The sequence below is a fragment of the Leucopleurus acutus genome (genome assembly GCF_964270905.1).
Source record: "Leucopleurus acutus genome assembly, chromosome: 12".
Taxonomy (NCBI): domain Eukaryota; kingdom Metazoa; phylum Chordata; class Mammalia; order Artiodactyla; family Delphinidae; genus Leucopleurus; species Leucopleurus acutus.
Genome location: NC_139154.1, coordinates 15,249,942 through 15,277,836, shown reverse-complemented (window position 1 = coordinate 15,277,836; position 27,895 = coordinate 15,249,942). Strand labels below are relative to the sequence as shown.

At 44.5% G+C, this 27,895-nt stretch overlaps 1 protein-coding gene across 1 annotated transcript in view; it reads left to right on the top strand.

The window, feature by feature from the left end:
- MERTK (MER proto-oncogene, tyrosine kinase) overlaps positions 1-16,233 on the top strand; it is a gene marked incomplete at its 5' end in the record, with an annotated part of 110,165 nt that extends 93,932 nt beyond the window's left edge. The window contains 5 exons of the mRNA XM_082852133.1: positions 62-180; positions 6,438-6,547; positions 8,545-8,704; positions 9,379-9,515; positions 15,709-16,233. Of these exons, the coding sequence (XP_082708259.1) occupies positions 62-180; positions 6,438-6,547; positions 8,545-8,704; positions 9,379-9,515; positions 15,709-16,210 (1,028 nt within the window). The 3' untranslated portion in view covers positions 16,211-16,233. The remainder of the gene's footprint in view (positions 1-61; positions 181-6,437; positions 6,548-8,544; positions 8,705-9,378; positions 9,516-15,708) is intronic.
- Between the last annotated feature and the right edge of the window lie 11,662 nt (positions 16,234-27,895).

Genomic DNA, 27,895 nt, shown 5'->3' with positions numbered 1-27,895 from the left:
GCTTTTTCTGGTCACTGGTAACAAGGGCTCTTTGTAACTTACTCTCTGTTTTTAATTCCAGGTGTGTGTATAGAAATTAGCCCTCAAGGCATCCCCAGGCCCATGGTAATTTTACCCTTCATGAAATATGGGGATCTGCACACCTATTTACTCTATTCCCGATTGGAGACGGGACCAAAGGTAATTAATCACCCGGTTGCGTGGCCTCTGAACAGTGCTTGGGGCTCCCGTGACAGGGCCTGGACAACACCAGCATCTAACCTAGAAAATGAAGGAGGGAAGGAGGGGACCTTGGCCTCTGTTCCGTGCTCACTGTGCACCCTGGGGGTTGAAATGTGGTCCTCATAACCGGCCTGCCCATACATTTCATTATTCCTGTTTTATGTGAGGGAGAAGCAGGCTGGGAGTGGAGCAGAGGGCGCCCCTCTTGCTGTCAGGGTGGTCTCTTTCCTTGAAAGTCTCCTCTTTTTAGATTGTTCACTCTGAAATTCCTGAATGCCGGAGCCATCTCAGTTTTCAGGGAGAAGTTGCATTGAGTTGTTTTTCAGAGACCCTGAGGGGGTCCACGTTTCTCTTCACCCCGAGCCGCTCTGTCCTCAGAATCAGAAAGTGTGTTGGGAATTGGTGGGCCAGCCTGCCTGCCTTCCAAGGTGCCCCTGAGAGGAACACTGACCCCCACAGGGCAAACCCTGCCCTGAAGCCCCACAGAGCAGAGACACCAAATGGAAACGAGCTCTTAGACTGAAACACCTCGCCCATCGGTCACAGGTGGTGGAAAGAGTCGTGATGAGATAGTAGTAATAAGATGGTGCCTGGGGAGCTTCATGGGGAAGGTCCTCATCCCAAGAGACAGGTGAACCTGTAGGAACGGCCATTTATTTATAATACGGCGAGGCAGTTGAAAAAAACATAAAACTTGAGACCCAATTTAGGGGGCACATTTTCTAGAGCCTTCTTCCCTGTGTCTGGCTGCCCCTGTTGGTAGTTTATGCCTGTGTGTTACGAACAGGCCAGGAGACTTTTGCTTTCCTTTTTCTTGTACTTGTTCTGTTCTTTCCAGGGACGGCGTAAGGGACCTAAACGGGAAAGTGAGCCCCTTCCTTTTTTTAGCTACCCCCATGGTCCTGTGCTCACACCTGTTTTGTTCATGGCTTCTTTAAGTCTTTCACCAGCACAAATACTAACCAGAGACAGGAAATTGTAGCCACATCACAGAGCTATTACAAAGTCACTGGGGCTCCTCCAAAGAGGTGAAGGGCCTAATCCAAAGTAGGGGACTCAGCATGGCTGAGTGCTTTCCTTCTCTTCCCAGTCCCCCAAGAAACAGACAGTAACATGCTAAGAAGCCTGGAGAAGAAGAAAATATTACCCATAATTCCCAACACTGGCATCCTTGGACGTTCACATCGCAACCGTTGATTCCACATCTGTATGTTTCACAGGCAGGGGCTCAGTATGTACACATCTGTCTGTAGGCCAACAACAGGGGCTAAAGGGTTAAATGTTTGGCAGGGGCCAGCCTGTGTTTCGTATATATCAATGGCACCGCCACCATAATAAGTAGTTACGAATAGAATCTCAGGTGAGGAAACTGAAGCATGAATCAGCAGTGGTGGAGGCAGAACTGGCTGCAGACCCCATGCCTTTAGTTCTTCTCTGCCCCATCCCGTGGGTGCCCCTGCCCGATGGGGCAGCCTCCAGACAGATGTCTGTGAATGGCTGCATAGCATCCCCTTGAATGGATTTCACTTCATGTTGATGAGTGATTTTGCCTACATTTAATTTCCTGGTATATTGTATGATTTTTCTAATAATTTGCAGGGGGGGATTTCATATTTCACAAGAGTGATTTCTGTCGTAAAAAAAAAATAAAAATACACAGGTTTGTTTGATGACCAGCAATCATCCATCTTGTGAAGGTTAACTCTCCTCCCTTTTCTGGACCCCTGTGCAAGTGTAGTGAGCCTCAGATTGGATGTCTTTCTTGAATCTTTGTAGAAGAGAAATAGGCCATTTATATCCTTTATAAAAATACTTTAAGGGCTTCCCTGGTGGCGCAATGGTTGAGAATCTGCCTGCCGATGCAGGGGACACGGGTTCGAGCCCTGGTCTGGGAAGATCCCACATGCCGCGGAGCAGCTGGGCCCGTGAGCCACAACTACTGACCCTGCACGTCTGGAGCCTGTGCTCCGCAACAAGAGAGGCCGTGATAGTGAGAGGCCTGCGCACCGCGATGAAGAGTGGCCCCCGCTTGCCACAAGTAGAGAAAGCCCTCGCACAGAAACCAAGACCCAACACAGCCAAAATAAATAAATAAATAAATTTAAATCATATGGGCTTCTAAGAAGACCTCTGCTTTAAAGAAAAATTTTTTTTTAATTATACAGAAAATAATGACTTTTTTCCCTTTTTGGTTTATAGTTATATAAATTATAATGCATGTATAGATTCATATACTACCGTTACAATCAGGATACAGAACAGTTCCATCACCAAAATCTCCTCCTCCTTCTACTTACCCCTTTATAGTTACACCTTGCCCACATGGCTAACCCCTGGCAACCACTGATCTGTTCTCCATCACTACAGTTTTGTCTTTTAGAGAATGCCATATAAATGGAATTATATAGTTTGTAATTCTTTGAGACTGGCTTCCTTCACTCACTATTACGCCTTTGGGAGCCATCCAAGTTGCATGTATCAGTAGTTCATTGCTTTTTTTATTGCTGTGAAGGCTTCTATTGTATGGCTGTATCACAGTTTGCTTTTTCCATTTGCCTATTGAAGGACCTATGACAGTTTTGAGTTGCTATAAGAATTCACATACAGGTTTTTGAGTGAACATAACTTTTCATTTCTCTAGTCTAAATACCCACGAATGGGATGCTAGGTCATATGGAAAATGTATGTTTATCTTTATAGTAAACTGCTAAACTACTTTCCAGAATGGCTATACCATTTTACATTTCCACCAGGAAGGTATGAGAAATTCAGTTGCTCTGCGTTCTTGTTAGCACTTGGTATTATCTGTAGTTTTTTGTTTTGTTTTGTTTTCAGCTGCTCTGATAGGTGTATAGTGATAGCTTATCATGAAATTTATTTGCATTTCCCTAATGATTAATGTTGAGCATCTTGTGTTTATTTACCATCTTTATATCCTCTTTGGTGAGTGTCTGTTAAAGTCTTTTGTTTATTTTTTAATTGGGTTGTTGGTTTTCTTGTTGAGTTTTGAGAGTTCTTTAGCTACAGTTCCTCTGTTTGGATATGTGATTTGCAAAGACTTTTCTTCCAGTTTGTAGCTTGGCTTTGTATTCTCTTAACATGAGCAAAAAAAGTTTAATTTTGATGAAGTATATAGTTCATCAGTTTTTTCTTTTAATGGATCATACCTTCACTGTCATTTCTAAGAACTCTTTGCCTAACTCCAGATAAAAAAGATTTTCTTCTGTGTTTTCTTCTAAAAATTCGTGGGTTTACATGTTACGTTTAAGTCTGTGACCCATTTTGAATTAATTTTTGTATAAGGTGTGAAATTTAGTTTGTTGCTTTTTTTGCATATAGATGACCAGCATCATTTGTGAAAAGACTATCCTTAATCCACTAATTGCTTTTGCACCTTTGTGAAAAATCAGTTGTACACGTGTGGGTCTATTTCTGAGTTCTTTGTTCTGTTCCGTTTAGCTATGTGCCATCCTTCGCCCCTATCACACCATTGAGATTACTGTAGCTTTATTGTCTTAAAATCAGGTAATGTGATTCCTCCAAATTTATCCTACTTTTTCAGAGTTGTTTTTGCTATTCTAGTTTTGTTGCCCTTCTGTATAAATTATAGAATCAGTTTGTGTCTGCCAAAAGTACTGCTGTCATCTTACGTTCTTTTGAACAGAATAACAAGGAAACAAGTACACAGCATTTTACTGACTAATGAATAGTCCTCCAATGATGGAAACTCCCAGGTTTTATAAAAATTTTAAAGGAATGTTTTTAAAAGGAATGTGTTTTCATATTTTGACACTTTGTAGCCACATGTAAAGCTGAAAGTCACAAAATGCGTCATAGACAAACTAGAAAATCAAGCTTTTATTCAAATCTCTACTGCCTTATCAGTCAGTTCCTTGGCAATAAATACCTCTGGTCCTGCTAGAGTGGCCCAAGACTAGGTCTCAGTCATATAAGTGTGCTTCTTCAGCAGGACCTGGGTGCCATTCTGTCCTCTGTGTGAATAGCATGCCTGCTCTTCCAATCCATGCACACTGGATACCTTTCCATTTATTTAGAAACTAATTTAATTCTTTGCTTTTGTAGTTCTCAGAGTATAAGTTTTGCACTTCTGTTAAATTTATTCCTAAGTATTTTGTTGTGGATTCTTTTGCAGATGTTGTTTTCTTAATTTCATTTTCAGACAGTTCATTGTTAGTGTGTAGAAATGCAGTTGAGTTTTGGATGTCAATCTAGTATCCTGCAACCTTATTGACCTCATTTATTAGTTTTACCACACAATGATCTTTTAAATGACCTTTGGTCACAGCCTGCAAGATTAACATAGTTCTGCCTAGAAAAAACTAACACAAATGAATAGCACCGGATATTCATTATACTTTCATGAATGTCAGCAGATTGGATATTTCTTAGCGCCCAAGTCCTTTCCTGGAAATTAGCATCCAGAAAATCAAATGCCCCACATATAGAGAGCAGAGGCGTAAGGCTTTCATGCCTGATTTACTTACATTTTTTTTTAACAACTCCATTATGTAAGGGTAAAGGATAAAGCATTTTTGTTATATATACAGTCTGTGACTGACACGTGTCTTAGTTGAGAAATATAAATCATTAACAATTCAGTGTCAGGACTTCTGTGGTGGTCCAGTGGTGAAGACTCCATGCTCCCAAATCAGGGGGCCTGGGTTCGATCCTTGGTCAGGATCGAACTACATCCCGCATGCCTCAGCTAAGAGCCTGCATGCCACAGCTAAGACCCAGCACAGCCCAATTAAAATAAAAAAAACAAAAATTCAGTGTTTTCACGAGTACCACTTTAGAAGACTAGAATAAACCATAAATCCAATGCTTTGGGGAAGAATATATCACGGGTGGACCCATTTATGATTTCTAGGAACTTTGTGAACCCTTTTCTTTAGGGCTCTGACTGCACTAAAACATTGAATTACTACACAGAAGTCTTCATTAGTCATCATCCTCGTAATGAGTCCCAACACGGCAGGTTTTCTAACACACGGTCTGGTTTGATTTTTACAACGTAGAAAAAAAACATTAGGCTGTTAAAACTTACAGGAAGGCCCTAGAGAAACAAAAGTGAAAATTCCCGAATACTTACTTGTGGTACTTTGGTCCCATGATAAGGGGTAAAGACCATCCTACTTTCTGTCCAGAAGAAAAAAAGCCTCTTTTGAAACATTTCAAAATAAAATGATACCAGATGTGGGTGCATAATTGGGAACAGCTCCTTCTCCATGGGCTTTTTGCTGTCAAAGCATTAGATCCTCCCCCACTGAGGCCAGACCCCCCTTCTTTTCCCCTCTTTGTCCCACTGCCACTCAGAAGGACACAAGGATCGCATTTGAGCTCATAACTTGTGAAAAGAATGTTATTAACTGGCCACATACACAAAATAAATTGTTGGCGGTATCTTTGGAATTGCATTAAAGTTATAAATTAATTTTTTTAATACCTTTAAAGACGAGGAGAAGAAAACGTGATACTTACCAAGAAGTTTTAGGGTTTGTTGGGTTTTGTTTGTTTTTCATTCATTTTTAAAACCTTATTTGTGACATTAGTGATATGGAAATTTACTTGTTTCATGGCCACGCTTCTCAGTCATAAAGCCATCATTTCACCCCCTCAAATGGAAGTAACTTGGTTTCCTTTTAAAAAATAATCCTGGACTTTCCTGGTGGCGCAGTGCTTAGGAATCTGCCTGCCCACGCAGGGGACACATGTTCGGGCCCTGGTCTGGGAAGATCCCACATGCCGCAGAGCAGCCAAGCCTGTGCTCCACAACTACTGAGCCTGCGCTCTAGAGCCCACGAACCACAACTACTGAAGCCTGCGTGCCACAACTACTGAAGCCTGCGTGCCTAGAGCCTGTGCTCCACAACAAGAGAAGCCACTGCAATAAGAAGCCCACACACCGTAACAAAGAGTAGCCCCTGCTCACCACAACTAGAGAAAGCCCGTGCGCAGCAACGAAGACCCAACGCAGCCATAAATAAATAAATAAATAAATTTATAAAAAATAATAATAATAATAGTCTCTCAGGAATTCCCTGGCGGTCCAGTGGTTAGGACTCTGCGCTTTCACTGCCAGGGCCCGGGTTCATTCCCTAGTCAGGGAACTAAGATCCTACAAGCCTCATGGTGTGGCCAGAAAAATAATAATAATAATAATAATCTGTCTCCTTGTGTCTTCCACCCCCTAGCATATTCCTCTGCAGACACTATTGAAGTTCATGGTGGACATTGCCCAGGGAATGGAGTATCTGAGCAACAGGAACTTTCTTCATCGAGATTTAGCTGCTCGAAACTGCATGTAAGAGCCCTGGCCCATCCTGGAGTGGGTTGGACCTCATGGTGGTAGATATTTGTGGGCCTGTGGGGTGGCCTGTTGATGTTAAAGTATGGAGGAAGATTAGCCTTGGGAGGTGACAGTGGGGCAGGCTCTGGAGTTGGGGTTTCTACCGCCCTGACGCATGACTGGGTGTTTGCTTGAGGGTTTTCACTACCTCTGCCTTTAAGAGTCTGGCTGGCCTCCAAAACTCCCCTGGGACTTCTTTTTTTTTTTTAATTTTTATTGGAGTATAGTTGACTTACAATGTTGTGTTAGTTTCAGGTGTACAGCAAAGTGATCAGTTATACATATACATATATCCACTCTTTTTTAGATTCTTTTCCCATATAGACCATTACAGAGTACTGAGTGGAGTTCCCTGTGCCATATAGTAGGTCCTTATTAGTTATCTATTTTCTATATAGTCGTGTGTTTATGTGTGACTACTTCTTTATTTTCACACTCTCACTCAGCTAGGAGCACTAGGTGTGAACTCTGGGATCCTCCCCAACTGCCATCAGCTTATTTGGATCCAGAGTTACATATAAGTCAGCTGATCATGAAGACAGTATGAAAATCATAGTGGTTTTGTCCCTGAGTTTTCATGATACTGCCTTGTGAAGCAGTTTTGTCCTGACTACACCATAGCTTTCTTTTTGCAGCAGAGACACAAGGGCTTATCCAAGAACTTCGAACTTCACCTTCCCCATCTCTTCAGTCTGCTTCAACAGCCATTATCTGCTGTAAATCTTCAAAAACAATAACTATTTCTTGATTGGAAGTTCACTATTGCAAGAAGAGAGAGTGTTCCTTAAATGTATTGCTGTTACTCGTTTTTCTTCGTTGGAGATGTGACAGTGGAGCCTGTCCCCTGCCTCCTCCTAACCAACCCTGCCCCCCAGCCCTCTGTCACTTTCACCTCATTTTTGAAAACCCAGAAGGGTCTTGGTTTTGGGTTTTTTTGTTTTGTTTTTTGTGGTTTTTTTTGCGGTACGCAGGCCTCTCACTGCTGTGGCCTCTCCCGTTGCGGAGCACAGGCTCTGGACGCACAGCCTCAGCGGCCATGGCTCACGGGCCCAGCCGCTCCGCGGCATGTGGGATCTTCCCGGACCAGGGCACGAACCCGCATCCCCTGCATCGGCAGGTGGACTCTCAACCACTGCACCAGCAGGGAAGCCCTTGGTTTTGTTTTTTATTTAAATAATTTGTCTACCATGGAGGGAGAATCATGAAAACCTTTTCTTCCCCTTAACATTTCTTTCATGGTTTTCCCACGAGGTAGAGTGACCAGCTGTCCGGTTTGTCCAGCATTGAGGGATTTCCCAGGATGTGGGACTTTTAGTTTTAAATGTTAGCGTCAGGCAAACAGGGACAAGGTAGTCGCCCTACGTCCAGACCGCTCATTCCTCCCCCTCCTCCTCTCCTTCTTGTCTAAGATCAATTTTAACTGCTTGGGCCTTAAATGCAGTTGTATTCCTTTAATTTTCCAGTTAATTCCTCAGGTACCACCTGGCACTGTCTTAGCAGGAAGTCCAGTGTCCCCCGCGCACAGCACGTGCTTCCCCACCTCCCCCAAGCTGTCAGGTGGCTTAATCTATGGAGCCAGTGCTGCTTCCAGACGTCAGGCAGGAAGGCTACTGGGCTCTAGATGAGTCCACGAGGGGGCCCTGGCTTGGAGCTGCTTATCTTTCTACACCCGTGCCCCTCTGTTCCTCCAGATGGCTCCATCCTCTGTGCCCAGGTGCCCTGGTTGGTCCAGATTCCCACACAGACCAGAAGGGTAGAAAGTTATAACTCATCTGGTTCCCCCTCACTTGCTCTGCCATTGGTCCCAAAGCAGGACCCTCCCAGGCTGTGGGGTCTCTATCTTTTGGTTACTCGTCGTGAATGTTTTCAGCTGCATCAGGTGCAGACCTGTGATTTCAGGCTTTGCCTCTGAGGTCGCTGAGGACATGAACTCACTCTGTCTCTCTCTGTAGGTTGCGAGACGACATGACTGTCTGCGTCGCGGACTTCGGCCTCTCTAAGAAGATTTACAGTGGCGACTACTACCGCCAGGGCCGCATCGCTAAGATGCCTGTGAAATGGATCGCCATAGAGAGTCTCGCGGACCGAGTATACACCAGTAAAAGTGACGTGGTACGTACGTACAGAGTTTTGATTCGGGGCCCGCATTGCAAAGATGAAGGCCTGCTGAAAGAGATGACTTAAGCGGGTGATGCAGGACATCTTACTCTTTGATCAACTGAGGACTGGGTCATGCTCACACTTCTCTTTATTTATCGCTAGATGCTTTAATTCAGGCGGAACATTAGATTCCGGTGAAGTAGCCGGACATTCAGAGAATGGCAAAGGCCCTTAATTTATTTCCACTTTCCTCTGCTACAGTATAGGGATTCATTGTCTGCAACTAAGATATTTCATATTCACGTTACATTAAATGAATTCATCCCATGGCTGTTTGGGACTAGGATGCTGTATAAAAGGTACTGTGTATGGATACCCTTAACCAGAGATCAGGAAAAGAAAACTCTTGCCGACAACAGTAGGAACAGAACATTAAACAGAGCACTGATGTGACACAAGGCTAGATCTGCCTTTGTCTCATTTCCCAAACAGCCTTAGTAAAAATGGGGAACTGTGACGTTCCGACCCCACGTTACTGCCGTTTTGGGAGAGCGGCGTATCTCAAACATAATTGTGAGCTTTGTGCATGACCGCCGGGGCTCTAAGGAAATGACCTTTCCCGATGAAAAAGTCCATTCAGCCTTTCTGAAAAGACTTGCATCCTGACGTTGTCGCTTTGTCCTCAGTGGGCATTTGGCGTGACCATGTGGGAAATAGCCACACGAGGAATGACCCCCTATCCCGGAGTCCAGAACCACGAAATATATGACTACCTTCTGCACGGCCACAGGCTGAAACAGCCAGAGGACTGCTTGGATGAACTGTGAGTCAGCTGCTCTTCATCTCGGGGCACCCCGCAAAGACCTGGGGGACACACAGCCATAGTGGGTGGGGACACTCAGCCAGGCGGGTGTGGGCAGAAGATGACACACGCAGATGTCCGGCACAGGAGCCTCTCCTGGTGTGGGAAGCGGTGTGTGCACATCTCCAGTGAGCCTGCACGTGTTCTGAAGTTCTGTAAGCCCCTCTAGGAAATACAGTCGGCCCTCTGTACGGGTGGATGCAGAACCCACAGATACGGGGGGGCCAACTGACTGTAAGGGACTTGATCATCTGCAGATCTTGGTATCCGCTGGGGCTTTGGGAACCAATCTGTCATGGACACCGAGGGATGACTATATATCCTATAGATAAATAGGCCGACTTTACAATGCATGAGGTACTTGCATAATTCTCTGCCCTCTTTTGAAGCAGTCATGCTTCTCTTTTCATTCAACATCTTAAACAAACCAATCGCAGGAATATCTTGAATCAGGAAATTGAGAAATCTAAGCCAGTGGCTTTGCTTTCAGGCTGGTCCTCAGAATTGCTTAGTGGAGAGTCTAAGAATGTGATTCCTCAGCCCTGTGCCTGGAGACTGTGATTCTCTTGGTACAGAGCAGGCCCAGAAATGTATATGTTTTAAAACTATCCCAGGGATGGGCTTCCCTGGTGGTGCAGTGGTTAAGAATCCACCTGCCAACGCAGGGGACACGGGTTCGAGCCCTGGTCCGGGAAGATCCCACATGCTGTGGAGCAGCTAAGCCCGTGCACCACAACTACTGAGCCTGCGCTCTAAAGCTCACGAGCCACAACTACTGAGCCAGTGAGCCACAACTACTGAGGCCGTGTGCCACAGCTACTGAAGCCCATGCCCCTGGAGCCCGTGCTCCACAGCAAGAGAAGCCACCGCAGTGAGAAGCCCACGCACCGCAACAAAGACCCAACGCAGCCAAAAATAACTAAATGAATAAATAAATTTATAAAAATAATAATATTGTTTAAAAAAAAAAAACTATCCCAGGGAGACTGTACACTCAGCCGGCGTGAGACCGCCCCCAGCTCCCAGCGTGCAGGACCACAGTGCCCTTCCCATCCCAACAGGCCCCTCTCTCTTCGGGGTGGACAGTACGGGGAGAGGCCTGGGACTTGGAGTCAGAGAGGCCAGGCTCTGCCTCCTAACTAGCCACGTTTGTGGCCACTGCAGCTGACTTGACCACTCCGTGCCACGTGATCAGCCACCCAAAAAGTATAGTCACGTATTCTGCAGAGGTATCTGGAGGGTTAACAGAGAAGTGTGTGGAGTTCTCAGCCTGCAGGAAGCACGCACGCTAAGTGTCATATGTGGTGCCCGTGATTAATAGCACCTTTACAACTCGATCCCCTCCCAAACACCTTGCCGACTTTTAAAAAATCATTTCTTATGGCACTGCCTCTAGCTTGCTGATCTGAACCTTCCTAATGATGAGTCTGTCCCCAGCGTAACAGGGGTCATGGGCTTGGAGAGGGGTATTCTCACCATGTTTAGCAAGAACATTTCAGGACCGTGGGCCTGCGTGGGCTCCGCCGTGGAACGCCGGGCCGCGCTGCTCGGGCCGGTGGGCCTGTGCAGGACTCCACACACGCGCACCCACACTCACACTCTGACCCTGCTTCCTCGTACCGGTGAGGAGGCCCCGGTCAGTTTGCACATGGGCCTCCCAGATCCACCGTGGCCAAACAGAAGGAAAGTTTTTTTTTTGATCAGAGCCTCACAGTGCTTGGGGGGGTGTGGTAGTGGTGGTGGTGATTATGGTTGTAAATCTATAACATTTAGAACAGACACAGAAATCATAAGCCCTTTAAAAGAAACATCATAAAATCCTAATTCAATTAGATCTGAGGCTTCACGGTCCTTTCTGAAAGGGCCACATGAATGAAACGTTTGCTTCTGCAAATGAGGAAGCCATTTCTGTCAAACAATACTGAATGGAGACTTTTGTGGCTGTTTCTTTCTTGGCTTCTTCGGTGCTCCAGGGGAAGTTGATTATCTGGGGTCTTAGCAAGGTCTAAGCTGTGTCACGTTGTGGTTTTAGATGCTGCGTGTAGAGCCATGACGAGGGAATGCTGAGTCGGTTTTTGAGAGGTGGTTTTTTAGGTGAAAGAGCTGCAGTGTCAGCAGTGCCCTGCGGCTGGGGGAGGGAGGCTGGGGAAAAGCCGGAGGAAGCAGCGGCTCCGCGGTCCCCACCCCCAGGCTGGTTCCTCACACCGCGGGCTGGGCTCGCAGAGGCTCTGGTGAGCCAAGCCCGCTCCCCAGGTCCCCTCTGAGTCTGGATACTGGCGAAGGACAGAGAGCTCTCTGCATTTCCATATCTGGGGTCTTTTCTTTTAAAACTGAGGCAGATATTTCGGAGCACCTCTGTTTGCTGTCTCACCTTAGTGGAGATGAGTTGACTCCTGTGTTTGGTTGCCCCTCGGTCATTCTACAGTCAACCCTGAGAAATACAGCAATGGAAATAACAGGGTGTGCTTGGAGCCCCGCTCCCCAGTCCTGCCCGCTGAGGGCCACCTCTTCTTACGGCATCACCCCCACCTCTGGATGACCAGGTCCCCATCACCCAAGAGGCCGCTCTGGGCGGTGCGCCCATCACCTCCAGGGGACCTTTCCTCGGCCGAACTCACAGCCTCCCAGCTGCAGCCACTGTGGTTCGTGGCGCCGGCCCTCGGTCTCCTCGTCTCCAGGGTGACACGCAGAGGCCACCTTGTTCTTTCTTATCCCACTGGGTCCCCACAGCCAGCAGGTGTCTTTCAGGGTCCCCCTCCCCTCCATTCCTTCTCCCAGTACAAGCGCGCCTCCCAGATATTGCGGGTTCAGCTCCAGAGCACTGCAGTAGAGTGAGTCACAGGAATCTTTTGGTTTCCCAGTGCATATAAAAGTTATGATTACCATACTGTAGTCTGTTAAGTGTGCAATAGCATTATGTCTAGAAAATGGTGTACATACCTTAATTTTAAAAACACTCTGTGGGGACTTCCCTGGTGGTCCAGTGGCTTAGGCTCTGTGCTCCCAAGGCAGGAGGCCCGGGTTCAATCCCCGGTCAGGGAACTGGATCGCACATGCCACAGCTAAGAGTTCGCATGCCACAACTAAGGCCTGGCGCAGCCAAATAAATAAAATTTTTTTTTAAAGAAACACTTTATTGCTAAAAAATGCTAACCATCATCGGAGCCTTCAGCAAGTCATAAGCCTTTTGCTGGTGGAGGGTCTTGCCTCGATGCTGGTGGCCGCTGACTGATCAGGGCGGTGGCTGCTGAAGGCTGGGGTGGCTGCGGCAGTTTCTTAAAATAAGACAACAGCGAAGTTTGCTGCATCGATCGACTCTTCCTTTCATGAACGATTTCTCTGTAGCACGCAATGCTGTCTGATAGCATTTTACCCCCAGGAGAACTTCGTTCAGACTTGGAGTCAATCCTCTCAAACCCTGCTGCTGCTTTGTTAACTCAGTTTATGTAATATTCTAAATCCTTTATTGTCATTTCAACAATCTTCACAGCATCTGCACCAGGAGTAGATTCCATCTCAGGAAACCACTTTCTTTGCTCATCCATGAGAAGCAACTCCTTATCCATTAAAATTCATAAAATTGCAGCAATTCAGGGAATTCCCTGGCGGTCCAGTAGTTAGGACTGCACACTTTCACTGCCGAGGGCCCAGGTTGATCCCTGGTTGGGCAACTAAGATCCCGCAAGCTGCTCCGTGTAGCCAAAAAAAAAACCACAGGTTAAAATTGCAGCAGTTCAGTCACATCTTCAGGCTCCACTTCTAATTCTGGTTCCCTTGCTCTTCCCCCCACATCTGCAGTTACTTCTTCTAGTGAAGCCTTGAACCCCTCGAAGTCATCCATGAGGGTTGGAATCAACTTCTTTCAAACTCCTGTGTATGTTGATATTTTGACCTCTTGCCATGAATCACAGATGTTCTTAACGGCATCTAGAATGGTGAATCTTTTCAAGAAGGTTTTCAATTTACTTTGTTCAGATTCATCAGAGGAAACTCTTATCCATGGCAACTCTAGCTTTACAAAATATATTTCTTAAATAATAAGATGGGAAAATCTAAATTACTCCTTGATCCCTGGGCTACAGTATGATGTCGTGTTAGCAGTCATGAAAACAACACTCATCTCATTATACATCTCCATCAGAGCTCTCGGGTGACCAGGTACATTGTCAACGAGCAGGAATATTTTGAAAGGAATCCATTTTTCTGAGCAGGAGGTCTCAACAGTGGGCTGAAAATATTCATTAAACCATGTTGTAAACAGGTGTGCTGTCATCCAGGCTTTGTTGGTCCCTTTACAGAGCACAGGAAGAGTAGGTTTAGCGTAATTCTCAAGGGCCCTGGGACTTTTGGAATGGTAAATGAGCACTGGCTTCAACGTAAAGTCACCTGCTAACTGCGTTAGTCCCAAACAAGAGAGTCAGCCTGTCCTTTGAAGCGTTGAGACAAGGCATTGATTTCTCCTCTCTGGCTGTGAAAGTCCTAGGTGGCATCTTCTTCCAATATAAGGCCGTTTTGTCAACATTGGAAATCTGCTGTTTAGTGTAGCCACCTTCATTAATGATCTTAACTAGATCTTCTGGATAACTTGCTTCTACACCAGCACCTTGTCCTTTTGTTATGGAGACGGCTTCTTTCCTGAAACCTCATGGACCAACCTCTACTAGCTTCACACTTCTCTTCTGCAGCTCCCTCACCTCTCTCAGCCTTCATAGAACTGAAGAGAGTTAGGGCCTTGCTTTGGTTTTTTTTTTTTTGGTTTTGTTTTTTTTTTTTGCGGTACGCGGGCCCCTCCCTGCTGTGGCCTCTCCCGTTGCGGAGCACAGGCTCCGGACGCGCAGGCTCAGCAGCCGTGACTCACGGGCCCAGCCGCTCTGCGGCATGTGGGGTCCTCCCGGACCGGGGCACGAACCCGCGTCCCCTGCATTGGCAGGCGGACTCTCAACCACTGCGTAGGGCCTTGCTTTGGATTGGGCTTTGGCTTAAGAGAATGTTGTGGCTGGTCTCAGACTCTCCGCATCAGCAGCAAGGCCGTTTTGCTTTCTCATCACTCATGTGTTCGCTGGAGTAGCACCTTTAATTTCCTTCAAGAACTTTTCCTTTGCATCCACACCTGGGCTGTTCGGCAGGAGAGGCCTAGCTTTCGGGCTGTCTCAGCTTTTGACACGCCTTCCTCACTAAGTTCAATCATTTCTAGCTTCCTTAAAGTGAGAGGCCTGTGACCCTTCCTTTCAGTTGAACGCTTAGAAGCCATTCTAGGGTTATTAACTGGCGTCATTTCACCGGCGTTGTGTCTCAGGGAATAGAAAGGCCCGAGCAGAAGTGCAGGCCCCTCTGTCTCCTGACTTGTTCTTCTCATCACCCCCAGGATCCTAATACATCCTTTGGGTGACATCCAAAGCAACTTTCCTAACATTATCATCTGGTCGTGGGAACGCACCGAAGCACAATCTTTCTGTGGTTCCCCCTTGGCCACAGGGTAGAACCTAAACCCGTCAGGGTCTGACCCATGGCAAGCAGGGCTGCTCCGTGGTTAAGAACATGGGCTCTGGCGTCAGACACTCTTTGATGTGGGTCACAGCTTCACCCTCGTCCTGGGGCCAAGCATCACGCTCTCAGGATCCTCCTCTGTAAAATGGGGATCACAGTACCTGTGTGTGGGCTCGTGCTGCCAAGCAGGCTGGTCTCTAAAAGTACCTTACACGATGGCTGTCAGATAGTAAATGCCGATGACAGGTCAGCGGTTATTACTTTTACTGGAGGAGGTCGAAGTCACGGAGAAGAGCAGGGGCCCCCGAGCGTTTCTCCTTCACGGGGCAGCATCAGGTGGCCAAGGTTCAGCAGCCCTACACGCGCCACGAAGCTGCGGCCGCTTCAAATCAGGGGCTGTCCCAGCCCAGGGCTCACCTGCCACTGTCACAGCACTGCCCTTATTCTTCACACACCTGCCCACGCCGGCCCCCCTCTCGACTTCATGCCTCGAGCCTCCCAAGGCCTGGAACGATGGTGAGTGTGGAGCTGGCGCCGACACCCGTCTGCTCCCAGGACCCCCGCTCCCCTCCCCCTCCCCCCAGCCCCTCCACTCCCACCTGAGTGGGAGAAGCAGGGGCGGATTGCACGTGCTGAGCCGGGAGATAACACTCTTCTTTGCTTCTAGGTATGAAGTCATGCACTCTTGCTGGAGAGCTGAGCCCTTGGACCGCCCCACGTTTTCAATGCTGAGGCTGCAGCTAGAAAAGCTCGTGGAACGCCTGCCTGAAGTTCAGAACGAAGCCGACATCATTTACGTCAACACACAGTTTCCGGGGAGCTGCGAGGGCCCGGCACTTGCTCAGCTGGACGTGAACATCCACCCCGACTTGGTCATTGCTTCTTGCACACCCGGCGCCACCGTCAGCGTGGTCACCGCAGAAATCCATGACAACAGACCTCACGAGGGAAGGTACATCCTGAACGGGGTCAGCGAGGGCTGGGAAGAGCAGGCTCCTGCTGCCCCGGCGACGGGGACGGCGGGAAGGAACGGTGTTTTACTGGAGGACAGGCTGGTAAGGAATGGGGTCTCCTGGTCCCAGTCCAGCACGCTGCCCTTGGGGAGCCCAGCGTCAGATGAACTCTTATTTGCCAGCGACTCCTCAGAAGACTCAGAAGTCCTCATGTGAGGAGAGCTGAGACACATTCCCAAATCCTGGAAATTCCTCCATACGAGAACCCACATACACTCGATGTTTTTGGTATATGTCTTCCTTACCAAGTCAATGCCCTGGCCCAAAAGCACCGCGTGAATGTTGTCAAGCAAGTCATCCTTTAGAATACGTAACATATATTTATTTAAAGAGAAAATATCTATATGTATATGGTGGAAAGAGACAAAGATATTCTATTTTAATAAAAGATGACTTATGTCACTTTTCTGGATGATCTTAACATTTAAGCTCTAACAGCCCCATCTCCACAGCAGTTCCTGGATGTTCACGTTGGCACAAAGTTGTTTTTTTAAAGTTCTTTTCCTTTTTCATGACTATTAAATATTTGTAAAATAAAATGCCATATTTGCCTTTGCTTCTGCTCTTAAGAAAAATCTGGTATTCCCACCTGAATCATCTCTTTGATAAGAGAGATTCATTTCATATTTAAAGTTTTATAACTGATGAGTTCTCCGATCTGGCTTCCTAATAAAATATGAATGAGGAAAGATGCGTGGTACTTACTTGAGACTTGGAAAGACATGGCCACTGGCTGCCTCAGTGCCTTTGCAAAGGAATTCCCTTGATGCGGGGCCCTCGATGCAATTGCTCTGACCACTTGACATTGTTTTTTTTAAAGATACGGAAAAACCACTCCAGAGAGCCCAAAGATGAAGAACAAAACAAAATATTAGAGGGTTGAAAAATACAATCTGAGTGGAAAGATTTCAAACAAATCGTAGAAGGGACTTCCCTGGTGGTCTAGTGGTTAGGACTCTGCCCTTCCACTGCAGGAGGCACAGGTTCAATCCCTGATCAGGGAACTAAGATCCTGCATGCCACGTGGCATGGCCAAAAAAAAAAAAAAATTCTAGAAGAGGGTCCAAGAAGTTAAGCACTTTTCTGTGGGAAGGCGAGACTCGTAGGAGGGAGACGCGGGCAGTGGACAGGGAACAAGCTCAGAGCTTAGGACCCCTGAGTTCACGTCCTGGCTCTGCTGGGTCATAACAGCCATTGCTGCTTGAGCACTTGTTATGTCTCAGGCACTTTATGTGAACTGTACATTAATATGTACATCATTAACGTGGGCACCAGTGCCATCATCACGCGTGGGCCAGGAAACAGAGGCTGGAAAGGTTGAGGGCCTGCTATGGCCCGTGTCTAGAGAGGGCGGGAGCTAGAATTCAGAACGAAGGAATCCAGTTCTGGCTGGCTCTAAGCATGTGATTTGGGGGTCTGTTCTAGAGCCTCTCGACCTTTTAACTTTTTTTAACAAACACATAGATAGCCCTTATTATGTGGCCAGGCCTGGCAGTCATTTAATCCTCATAGCAACCCTACCAGGTAGGTACTACTGTTATTATCTCCATGTCACAGCTGGGCAGACTGAGGCAAGAGGAGGCTCACTTACTCTGCTAGTAAAGCAGTAGACTGATGTGGTCAGTTTCAGTGTTGATCCCTTCAGCCCCTGGGGCAGCCGCGCAGGCGCAGGGCCACTGGCATCCCCAGGTGTGTTGCAATTGTGAGTAGCCTCACCCAAGCCACTGCAGCCTGCAGGGATCAGTGTGTGGCCCTCACAGTCTGGGTCCTGGTCCCGGATGCCAGCCCAGATGCCCCAGTCTCCAGGGTCTGCCGGCTCTATTGTTACTGTGAAATGCTCCAGACAAGAAAGTTCTGCGGGTTGGCGAGGAAACTGCATTGTTAGGAGAAATGCTAGCACCACATTTTATCCGTGAAAGGAAAAAAACAAAAGGCTGTTAGAGCCTAGAAAGATCATTTCTACTGTTGCACAATTTTGAATGGTTATTTGAAAATCCGTAGAAAATTTTTATTTTTTTACTTTGTGCAAATAAAGTTTCCTACTGGTGGTAACTATTGAGAATGTCTTGATCAGGAACTGACTGGCTAGTTTAAGCAAAAAAACCCAAGGTAAAAAGGTATGTTCGTGGGGACTTCCCTGGTGGTCCAGTGGTTAGGACTCTGTGCTTCCACTGCAAGGGGCATGGGTTTGATCCCTGCTCAGGGAACTAAGATCCTGCAAGCCGTGCAGCTCCCCCCCCCAAAAAAAAGGTATGTTCGGGACTTCCTGGTGGCACAGTGGTTAAGACTCTGTGCTCCCAATGCAGGGGGCCCGGGTTCGATCCCTGGTCAGGAAACTGCATCCCACATGCATGCTGCAACTAAGAGTTTGCATGCCACAGCTAAGGAGCTGGTGATCCGCAACTAAGGAGCCAATGAGCCACAACTAAGAAGGCCGCCACTGCAACTAAGGAGCACACATGCCGCAACTAAGGAGCCCATGAGCCACAACGAAGAAGCCCACCTGCTGCAACTAAGACCCAGCGCAACCAAATAAATAAATTAAATAAATATTTTTTTTAAAATGTATATTTGCATCTGTAAGATAAATAAGCAAATTGAAAAACATACTTGGGAGTTTCATACACATTTAATATTAAATATCTAAACTAATACACTTTGTGTTTTGTGTTTCTAATTTTAATTACATAATGTAAATAAATATATAATGAATAGGTCGTCAAATGCCCACAGCCCCCCAAATCCTGTCCAGTTTGCTCAGTATATGCCGTGTGGCCCGAGAAGGGCTGGAAAGCCTGGGCCAGTTCTGCTGTAGAGAGAAAGCTGTGACTTCCGGCTTTTCCTGAGACAGTAACAAACATGGCAGAGAAATTCACTTCAACCCCACAGCGATGCCCCAGGGCCTTGGGTAAATGGGGCGTGATGGGCAGAACTCCCATCCCAGCCTCCTTTTCCCAACAGGAGAATGGAGCCGGACTCCCCTCGTTCAGACACTCGCTGAGACGGTCGCTACCACCATGTTCTTCTCTCAGCCACGCTGGGATGTTTGAAAGAAGTAACTTTCAGAGGACCCGATCCCTGGCAAAGTCTTGTATAGACTTCTGAGCATGAACTGAACACAGCCCTTCAAGTTCTCTTTTGTATAAACTCAAATTACTTTTGTAAGTGACTCCTATGGGCCAAAAGTCTGGGAGAGAAAACAGGGAGAAACAAGACAGTCATTCTCTTCAGCCGGGCTGGGACAGGGCTGGGACAGGGCTGGGGAGAGCAAGAGAAATAAATACCAGAAATACTTGTGACCTACAGGTGAGACTAGCTCTGCCTTGGGAGGGTTATTTTTTCCTCCCCTCCTTCCCTCCCTCCCTCACTCCCCTCCCCACCTCTCTCCTTTTTTCTTCTTTTTCCTTTCCTTTTCTTTCCTCCCCTCCTCCCCACCCCCCTTTCCATTCCTTTTTCTGGCCTTTCTTTCTGAGTAGAAAGGAGAAGTGAGAAGAATCAGGGCCTCAGGAGTCAGACCACGCAGCCAACAGCAAGGGCTAGACAGGAAGCAGTCCTGTGAGCATTCCTTGGGCAATCTTGGTCAGGTCACTTTGATCTCCCGGAGCCCAAGTGTCCATCAGTGTACAGTAGAGATGGCAACACCTCCTGCAACCCCCTGTAGGAAGGGGGGGTGGCAAGGTCCTTGAAAGGACCTTATGCTTGTTATCGAGGCTTCTCCCAATCAGAGGCTTCTCCCAATTTCATTGCTTATGCAGTACAAACTCACCATTTGTCATAGTAGAAATATTGTCCCTGATTATGTTATCAACCGCCTCCAAAATAACGCAAACTAATTCAAAAAAGAAAAGAAAAAGGGACTCTCCCTTGTGGTCCAGTAGTAAAGAATCCGCCTTCCAATGCAGGGAACGTGGGTTCGATCCCTGGTCCAACTGAGATCTCCCATGCCGCAGGGCAACTAAGCCCAGCATGCGACGACTATTGAACTCACACGCCTCAACTAGAGAGCCTGCATGCCACAAACTGCAAAGCCCACACGCTCTGGAGCCCTCGCGCCACAACTAGAGAGAGAAAAACCTGCACACTACAACTAGAGAGAAGCCCGAGCGCCATAACGAAGGATCCCGCAACTAAGACCCAATGCAGCCAAAAAATAATAATAATAAGGAGAATAGAGAGAGAGAGAAAGAAGGGAGGCAGGAAGGGAGGGAGAGAGGAAGGAAGGGAGAAAGAGGGAGAGGAGAAGAGAGGAGAGGAGAGGAGAGGAGGAAAAGAAAAAGACTTAATCTTTGCCACTGATGCACACAGTAGGGGAAGTGGCCAGGGTGCAGGAGAGTGGTCCTCATCCCCCAGAGGCCGGCACCTGCCTACACAGCGATGCCCAGATACCTCTCCTATCAGTCTCGTCCTGGAGTTTAGTTATTTGAGCTTCAGTGACCATTCTCTTTCCATATATGGGTGATGGCAAGCAGTGGTGACTTTACCAACAGGATTTGGGGACCTGAGGTGTCAGAGTGCCCTCCAGGGAGGAGGAGACCCTCCCTCTTCTTCCATGTCCCCCAGACCAAGCAGAGATTCCCTCTCAGGAAACAGGCCAAACCACAGCTCTTATCTTACAAATCAGGTCGATTCTGGCCAGACTTGTCCTGACTCATGAAAGTAAAGAATTTTGTAACTTCTCCTGGTAAATGAAAAAAGCAAGTTGGAACTTCTGCTGAGTCGGTAGGAAAGTAACTCACCCAAAAATAAACCAGTTATAGCAGCAACTTAACTTCTCTAAAGACATTTAGGTACCTTGAGTGACAAATGGGAAAACGGGAAGTTTTGCTTTCTTTAATGAACATTTCAGTAACGTGTGATGTTTCTATATGTAGGTTTTATTTTCTCCCTTTTAAAGGTCTAAGAATAGAAGTAAAATTGCCAATCCTGTTTAACTTTAAAAAGCATGTCTAAATTACCTAACTTATTTGTATTTTAATGTAGTGATTATTTCCAGAAATTGTAACCCAAAGACCACTACTTTAGAATATTTTCATGTATAATATCTAGGATTCCATGCATAGATATTCGAAAGAGATGCTTGAGAATTATGTATATTAACCCTTCCTACCTCTTAAGGACACAATCATTTTAAATTAATCTGTGGATTTACTGAAACTGCACATCTACAAATTCTAACCAAAAAAGTATTTTTGAAAAAAGAGAAGTGTTTTTGAACATCAACCATGTGCGGATACAATCAACTCACCCATTCAACTGATACTCACTGAGAATATTAGTGACTATATTCTGAACAGAACTGGGACATTGGGATTTGCAAAGCACAGCGATCTAGACCTTGCTGTCTTGGATAACAGTCCAGAAGAGGGAATAGAAGGCTTCAAATGAATACTTTCTTTTAAAGAATATTCCTCAGAGGGCTCTGACTTGCACATTTTACTGAAGTCTATTAATACCACGGTAAAGCAGATCAGCCAGGCCTGCAGATGCTGTCCAGACTCTGTAACAAACTTCAGAGCTAGATCAAATGCTTTTCCTGGAAGCAGGCTCCAAGGCCCAGCCCCATCTGACTTAAAATTAAAGGGCCATCAGCTGGAGTTTGAAAACCAAAATTCCATCATGTTACAAGTCTGAACAAGAGAATGCAGGCTGCTTCTTTAACTCCACGGAGTACTCCATGAGTACTTAACTCCACGAGGCTTGTTTTAACATAGTTTCTCCAGAGACAGAAGATAGTTTCTCATTCAAAAATGTGTGGTTCTCCAACTCTTTTTCTTCCTGTCGTTTAGGTGAGATTATCAGTGATGATCTACCTTCAGGTTCACTGATTCTTCCTTCTGCTGGCTCATGTCTGCTGTTGGGCCCTTCTAGTGAGTTTTTCATTTTAGTAATTGTATTTTTTCAACTCCAGAAGTTCCATTCAGTTATTTTAATAACTTCTCTTTCTTTATTGATATTCTCTATTTGATTTAAAAAAATGGTTTTCTTTCATTGTTTGAACATATTTATAAATAGATGCTTTTTTACATAATAAAATGTCTGTTCAGTCCAACATCTGGATCCCTTCAGGGAAAGTTTCTATTGACTACTTTTTTCCTGTGTACACATTAATATTCTTGTTTATTTACCCATTTAATCTATTTCTGTTGAAACTGGATATTTCAGATTATGTATTGCAACAACTATGGATTCTAATTTGTCTCTCCTTCCAGGGGTGGTTGTTATCACTGTTTCTTTAGGGGTTTGCCTGAACTAATCCTGTAGATTGCTGTTTCTCCTGCAATGTTTGAACACTGGTGCCTCTGCTCAGTTGCTTTTTTAAAATTATTCGCATTTTTATTTTTAAGTCTGGCTTTTAAGGGGTCATCCGGGAGTCAAGCAGAGCTTAGTAGTAAGCCAATCATTGATCAGACGTTGTACTTAAACATCTTGGGCCAATGAGGCCTCCACATTTTGTTTATGGATCTGTCTGTAGCTTGGATAATATATTCCAAGTTCAGGAAGTTTACAAGTCTGCCTGGCATTCCCAGTGTTTCTTGCTTAGCCAGTGATGAGTAGTTCACTAAACGTGAATGGATTAAATATTCCAATCCAAAACCACAGATCATCAGTCTGGATAAAAGGAACTTTTATCCAGAATTTATACATAATTCTTACAACTCAACAGTAAAATGACAACCTAATTTTTATTTTTTCTTCCAGTTTTATAAAGATATAATTGACATACAGCACAGTATAAGTTTAAGGTGTACAGCATCATGATTTGACTTACACACATCATGAAATGATCACCATAATAAGTTTAGTGAACATCCATCATCTCATATAGATACAAAATTAAAGAAATAGAAAAAAATTTTTTCCTTGTGTTGAGAACTCTTGGGATTTACTCACTGAACACATTTCATTTATAACGTTACATCCCTAGTACTTATTTATCTTATAACTGAAAGTGTGTACCTTTTGAATGCCTTCATCCAGTTCTGCCTCTCTCTACCCTCTACTTCTGGAAATCAGAAACCTAATCTCTTCTTCTATGAGTTTGTTTGTTTTTCAAGTATAATTGACCTACAACACTATGTTAGTTCCTGTTACACAACATTGTGATTTGATAATTCTATACATTTCAAAATGATCACCAGGATAAGTCTAGTTACCATGTGTCACCATACAAAGATATTACATATTTCTTGACTATATTTCCCACACTGTACATTTCATATCCATGGCTTATTTATTTTGCAACTGGAAGTTTGTACCTCTTAATCTCCCTCACCTATTTCTCTCCTCCCCGCCACCTCCCTCCCTTCTGGCAACCACCTGTTTATTCTCTGTATCTATGACTTTGTTTCTGTTTTGCTATATTTGTTCATTTGTTTTTTAGATTCCACATATAAGTGAAATCATACAGTACATACATTTGTCTTATTCTGTCTGACTTACTTCACTAAGCATAATACCCTCTAGGTCCATCCATGTTGTTGCAAATGGCAAGATTTCATTAGTTTTTATGGCTGATATTCCATTGTGTGTGTATATATATATATATATATATATGTATATATATATATATATATGTATATATATATATATATGTCACATCTTCTTTATCCATTCATCTATTAATGGGCACTTGGAAACACAAAGCACCACAAATAACCAAAACAATCTTGAGAAAGGAGAACAAAGCTGGAGGTATCATGCTTTCTGATTTCAAAATATAATGCAGGGACTTCCCTGGTGGCGCAATGGTTAAGAATCCACCTGACAATTCAGGGGACACGGGTTCGAGCCCTGGTCCGGGAAGATCCCACATGCTGTGGAGCAATGAAGTCTGTGCACCACAACTACTGAGCCTGCGCTCTGGAGCCCATGAGCCACAACTAATGAAGCCTGTGCACTCTAGGGCCCACACACCACAACTACTGACCCCACATGCTGCAGCTACTGAAGCCTGCACACAGGCCTACTAGAGCCTGTGCTCCACAACAAGAGAAGCCACTGCAATGAGAAGCCCACATACTGCAATAAAGAGTAGTCCCCACTCGCCACAACTAGAGAAAGCCTATGTGCAGCAACAAAGACCTAATACATCCAAAACAAAAAACAAAGCTACCATCATCAAAACAGTATGATATGTACCACAATGTTCATTGCAGCTCTATTTACAATAGCCAGGACATGGAAGCAACCTAAGTGTCCATCAACAGATGAATGGATAAAGAAGATGTGGCACATATATACAATGGAATATTACTCAGCCATAAAAAGAAACGAAATTGAGTTATTTGTAGTGAGGTGGATGGACCTAGAGTCTGTCATACAGAGTGAAGTAAGTCAGAAAGAGAAAAACAAATACTAACACATATATACAGAATCTAAAAAAAAAATGGTTCTGAAGAACCTAGGGGCAGGACAGGAATAAAGACGCAGACGTAGAGAATGGACTTGAGGACACAGGGAGGGGGAAGGGTAAGCTGGGATGAAGTGAGAAAGTGGCATGGACTTACATATACTACCAAATGTAAAATAGATAGCTAGTGGGCGGCAGCCGCATAGCACAGGGAGATCAGCTCAGTGCTTTGTGACCACCTAGAGGGGTGGGATAGGGAGGGTGGGAGGGAGGGAGATGCAAGAGGGAAGAGATATGGGGACATATGTATATGTATAACTGATTCACTTTGTTATAAAGCAGAAACTGACACACCATTGTAAAGCAATTATACTCTAATAAAGATGTTTAAAAAATAAATAACATATATGCTGTTGTTATTATTTTGCTTAATAAAGATGATGTAAAGATAAATAAATAAATAACACATAAAAGCATTTGTTCTTTAATAATGTAAAATCCCTGTTGAGTCCATTACCAGCAATCAAATGTGTGATACTTAGCACTAAGGCACACAATGTTTGCTGACTGATTAAGGTTTTAATGGCTTAAATTAGAGGTATATATAGCATCATCAATTGAAGTTGGAAGATGAAAACTCTGGATTAAAAAGCCATTTAGAGTAGACAGTATTTTATATAAAATATCTTCAATCAGCTACTGTCACCTACTGGTGAGGATTGGCTAGTGTTCTAGAAACGATTCTATTTCCTAGTGCTCTTGAATTTTAATGGTTGCATAACAAGGGGTCTGTATGAAGCATTAGTAAACAATAAAACTTTGACACACTAGAAAAATATTTATATGATATACAAGTTTCTTGTGAAAAGCAACTGTTAGAAATTCAATCTAGCTAGTTACTTTGTAGAAGGTTCCTCAATTTGAGTTTATCTGAGGTTTCCCCATGATTCAATTCAGGTGATGCATTTTGGGCAGGAATACCACAGAAGTGATGCTGCTTCTTTTCATGGCATCACAGCGTGAGACATATCATGTCAATTTGTCCCACTCGTTGTGATATTAACTTTGATCATTAAGGTGGTGTCTGCCAGGTTTCTCTACTATAAAATTACTATTTTCCCCTTTGTAATTAATATAGTTTGTGGCAGATACTTCCTCAACAAACTTTTACTAATTTTAGAATCCAATTGATGATTCTTTCTGAGTCAAGTGTAAGTATGACAGTTACCAAATGATGATTTCCTAACTCCATCATTCATTCTATATTTACTTGTTGGTGTCCTACTGCAAGGAAGAGGTTTTCTTTCTGTCCTATTTATTTAATCTTTTATGTATTATCATTATTTATTACTGATAATAGACATCTCAATAGGTGTGAGGTGATATCTCATTGTGATTTTTTAACATTTTTATTTATTTATTTATTTTTGATTGTGTTGGGTCTTCATTGCTATGCACGGGCTTTCTCTAGTTGTGTTGCGCGGGCTTCTCATTGTAGTGGCTTCTCTGGTTGCAAAGCATGGGCTCTAGGCGCACAGGCTTCAGTAGTTGTGGCACACTGGCTCAGTAGTTGTGGCTCGTGGGCTCTAGAGCGCAAGTTCAGTAGTTGTGGTGCACAGGCTTAGTTGCTCCGTGGCATGTGGGATCTTCCTGGACCAGGGCTCAAACCTGTGTCCCCTGTATTGGCAGGCGGATTCTTAACCACAGTACCACCAGGGAAGACCCTCATTGTGGTTTTAACTTTCATTTCCCTGATGATTAGTTATGTTCAGCATTTTTCATGTGCCCGTTAGCTATCTGTGTGTCTTCTTTGGAGAAATGTCTATTCTGGTGTTTTTCCCATTTTTTAAATTGGGCTATTTGTTGTTGGTTTTTTTGCTATTGAGTTGTATGAGTTCTTGTATATTTTGGATATTAACTCCTTATTGGATGTGTGGTTTGCAAGTAGTTTCATTCTATAGGTTGCTTTTCATTTTGTTGATGGTTTCCTTTCCTGTGCAGAAGCTTTTAGTGTGATGTAGTCCCACTATTTATTTTTGCTTTTGGTCCCAAATCCAAAAAATCGTTGCCAAGACTAATGTAAAGGAACTTAGCTCCTCCATTTTCGTCTAGGAGTTTTATGGTTTCAGCTCTATGACCAAGTCTTTAATCCATTTAGCATTGATTTTTGTGTATGGTGTAAGATAGGATCCATTCTTTTGCATATAGATATCCAGTTTTCCCAGTACCACTTATTGAAGAGACTGTTCTTTCCCCATTGTGTATTCTTGGAGACTTTGTAGAAAATTAATTGACCATTATGCAATGGTTTATTTCCAGGGTCTCTATTCTGTTCCATTGATCTATATGTCTGTTTTATGCCAATAGCATACTGTTTTTTTGGGGGGGGGGGGTTTACTGTAGCTTTGTAATATAGTTTTAAAAAATTTTATTGGAGTATAGTTGAGTTACAATGTTGTATTAGTTTCAGGTGTACAGCAAAGTGATTCAGTTATACATATACATATATTCATTCTTTTTCAGATTCTTTTCTCATATAGGTTATCACATACTAGTGAGTAGAGTTCCCTGTACTATACAGTAGGTCCTCGTTGGTTATCTATCTTATATATAGTAGTGTGTGTAAGTTAATCCCAAGCTCCTGATTTATCCCTCTCCCCACATTTCCCCTTTGGTAACCATAAGTTTGTTTTCAATATCTGTACATATTTTTCTCTTTTGTAAATAACTACATTTGTATGTGATATAGTTTAAAATCAGGACGTGTGATGCCTCCAGCTTTCTTCTTCTTTCTCAAGATTGCATTGGCTATTTGAGGGTCTCTTGTGTTTCCATACAAATTTTAGGATTTTTCTGTTTCTGTGAAAAAATGGAATTTTGATAGGGATTGCACTGAAACTGTAGATCACTTTTGGGGGAATGGGCACTTTAACAATAATTCTTCCAATTCAGAAAACTTTTTAATCATTTCTCTGTCATCAAGGGCTTTGTAGTTAATAGACGTTGTTTATCTACTTTCATTGACATCAAGCAAAGTTGCAAAAGTGCTTCTCCCTCAGTTCACACCCAGGGCTGCAAGGAAGATCCTATTTATGACCAGCTGATAGAGAGGTTAAAAGCCTGAGCTTGGTACATAGGTGGATCAGCTCCATAGGTAGGGGCAAGTTGAAAAAGGATAGCAGCTGCACTCTAGTCTTGCTCAGGGGTGGCCTTGAAAGACAAAGGTGAGGAAGAAATCCTTCCAGCGTCCCCAGGGTGGGGCATAGGGACAGAGCTTCAGGCAATGCATCTGTTTATTCACTTTTTGTGGAAAGGGAAGTTGTCTGAAGTTTAAACATACATGGATTTATGGGCAGTGGTTAATGGCTTAGCCAGCTGGTCAGGAATCTGGGAGGAGAAAGATCAGAAGATTTGGGACAAGGATATCTGGGATAGAGGGATGTGAGTGGATCAACGGAAAAGGACACAAAGTGTCCTTTGTAAATAATATT